Source organism: Propithecus coquereli, unplaced genomic scaffold, assembly GCF_000956105.1.
Source record: "Propithecus coquereli isolate 6110/MARCELLA unplaced genomic scaffold, Pcoq_1.0 Scaffold116, whole genome shotgun sequence".
NCBI classification, from domain to species: Eukaryota; Metazoa; Chordata; class Mammalia; order Primates; family Indriidae; genus Propithecus; species Propithecus coquereli.
Window position 1 is genome coordinate 61503 of NW_012135636.1, and position 1840 is coordinate 63342.

General features: G+C 36.4%; 1 protein-coding gene across 1 annotated transcript in view; it reads right to left on the reverse strand.

Moving 5' to 3' along the window:
• The window catches only part of SNX6 (sorting nexin 6), an 84151-nt gene that overhangs the window by 44064 nt on the left and 38247 nt on the right, over nt 1-1840 (reverse strand). Inside the window, exon 3 of the mRNA XM_012658228.1 lies at nt 273-377. Within this exon, the coding sequence (XP_012513682.1) occupies nt 273-377 (105 nt within the window). The remainder of the gene's footprint in view (nt 1-272; nt 378-1840) is intronic.

The window sequence follows — 1840 nt, forward strand, 5'->3', positions numbered from 1 at the left end:
TCTCGCTCTTGCTCAGGCTGGTCTCGAACTCCTGAGCTCAAACAATCTGCCCGCCTCGGCCTCCCACAGTGCTAGGATTACAGGCGTGAGCCACCACGCCCGGCCTCCTAAAACTTTTTTTTGTTAAAATAGCAGTGAATTATAAACTAAAATACAGTCTATTTCCAATTATATTAAAAACCCAAGTTCCAGTCAACATATTATTAATATTACACATGTAACATTAGCACAGTAAATGGCTAAAATAATACAAAGTACAAAATCACATTTACCTTTGTGTGAACAGTGAATTTTACTTTATCCCTCTCACTAAGAGCATCAGAAATGTCCACCTGCAGAGCAGCATCACTCTGAAGATCCACATTTATTGCTTTAAGCTAGAAAAAGAAAATAATACCTTAATAAAAATTTCGTGTGCTTTTATATAATTTCATTCTTCTCCCTGACAACAAGACAATGCAAAAACAAACAAAACAAAAACAACAAAATACTCTTACGTCTAAAAAGGTACTCAAGTTCACATAATCTCCATATATATTTTGGAGCAGGTGCTTTGGGTAATGCTAATATCTTAACCAATTTTCATTCTAAACCATTCAATTATACTCTAGTTTGTATAAGTCACAGAGCTAACCATGATTCATTACAGTTTCATCCAAAAAGAAAACTATTTTCCAAGAAGATGGTCCATTAAAATTCAATATTTTAAAACTAAGGAATGAGTCTCAGCATGGTGGCTCATGCCTGTAATCCTAGCACTTTGGAAGGCCAAGGCAGGAGGATTGCTTGAGGCCAGGAGATGGAGACCAGCCTGAGCAACATATCAAAAATGTTTCTACAGAAAATGTAAAAATTAGCCAGGAGTGGTAGCATGAACCTGTAGTCCCAGCTACTGGGGAGGCTGATGCGGGAGATCACATGAGCCTGAGACTGCAGTAAGCTATGATGACGCCACTGCACTCTAGCCCAGGCAACAGAGGAAGACACTGTCTCAAAAAGAAAAATAATAAAAAAAATATTGAGCAGTAATTTTAACTCGTATTGTTTCTTTCAGTTTAGGAATATACAACAAAACTATTAAATATAGTTAAATATACTACATACAATATATGTAAATTACTAGGAAAAATACTAACACATACTAAGTACTCAATAAATAACCCTACAAGCTACAATACAGTTGAAGAACTGGATGTGTTCCCTATTTAGTGCTTCCATTTACTTGTCTATGAGGATACTTTTCCACTTATAATTTTTAAACTTTATCTATTTTTCTTACTTTTTTTTTTTTTTTTGGAGACAGGGTTTTGCTGTCACCCAGACTGGAGTACAGTCACACAAGATCACAGCTCACCAACTCCTGAGCTCAAGTGATTCTCCTGGCTCAGCCTCCTGAGTAGCTGGGACTACAGCAGTGTGCCACCATGTCCAGCTAATTTTCAAATTTTTTTGTAGAGATAGAGTCTGGCCATGTTGCTCAGGCTGGTCTCAAACTCCTGGCCTCAAGCAATCCTCCCACCTTGGCCTTCCAAAGTGCTGGATTTACAGGTGTGAGCCACTATGCCTGGCCCATTTTTCTTACTCTTTAAACAATAAATATTGAAAAATGTTTGGGTAATTTGGAGACTTACAAAAGAGTGACATATGCTAAAACATAAAGTTTTAACCCTTTGCAAAGATATAAAATATTTAAAGTCTAGCCTGTTTCAAATATAGTACTGTAGTTTTAAAACCCAGGATTTACTTTGGGAATCTCACCTGGTGAGATTAGCACTTTAAATTTTAATTACAGTATAAATGAAAAAAATGCTGAATGCAAAACTATTTATACTCAATGATC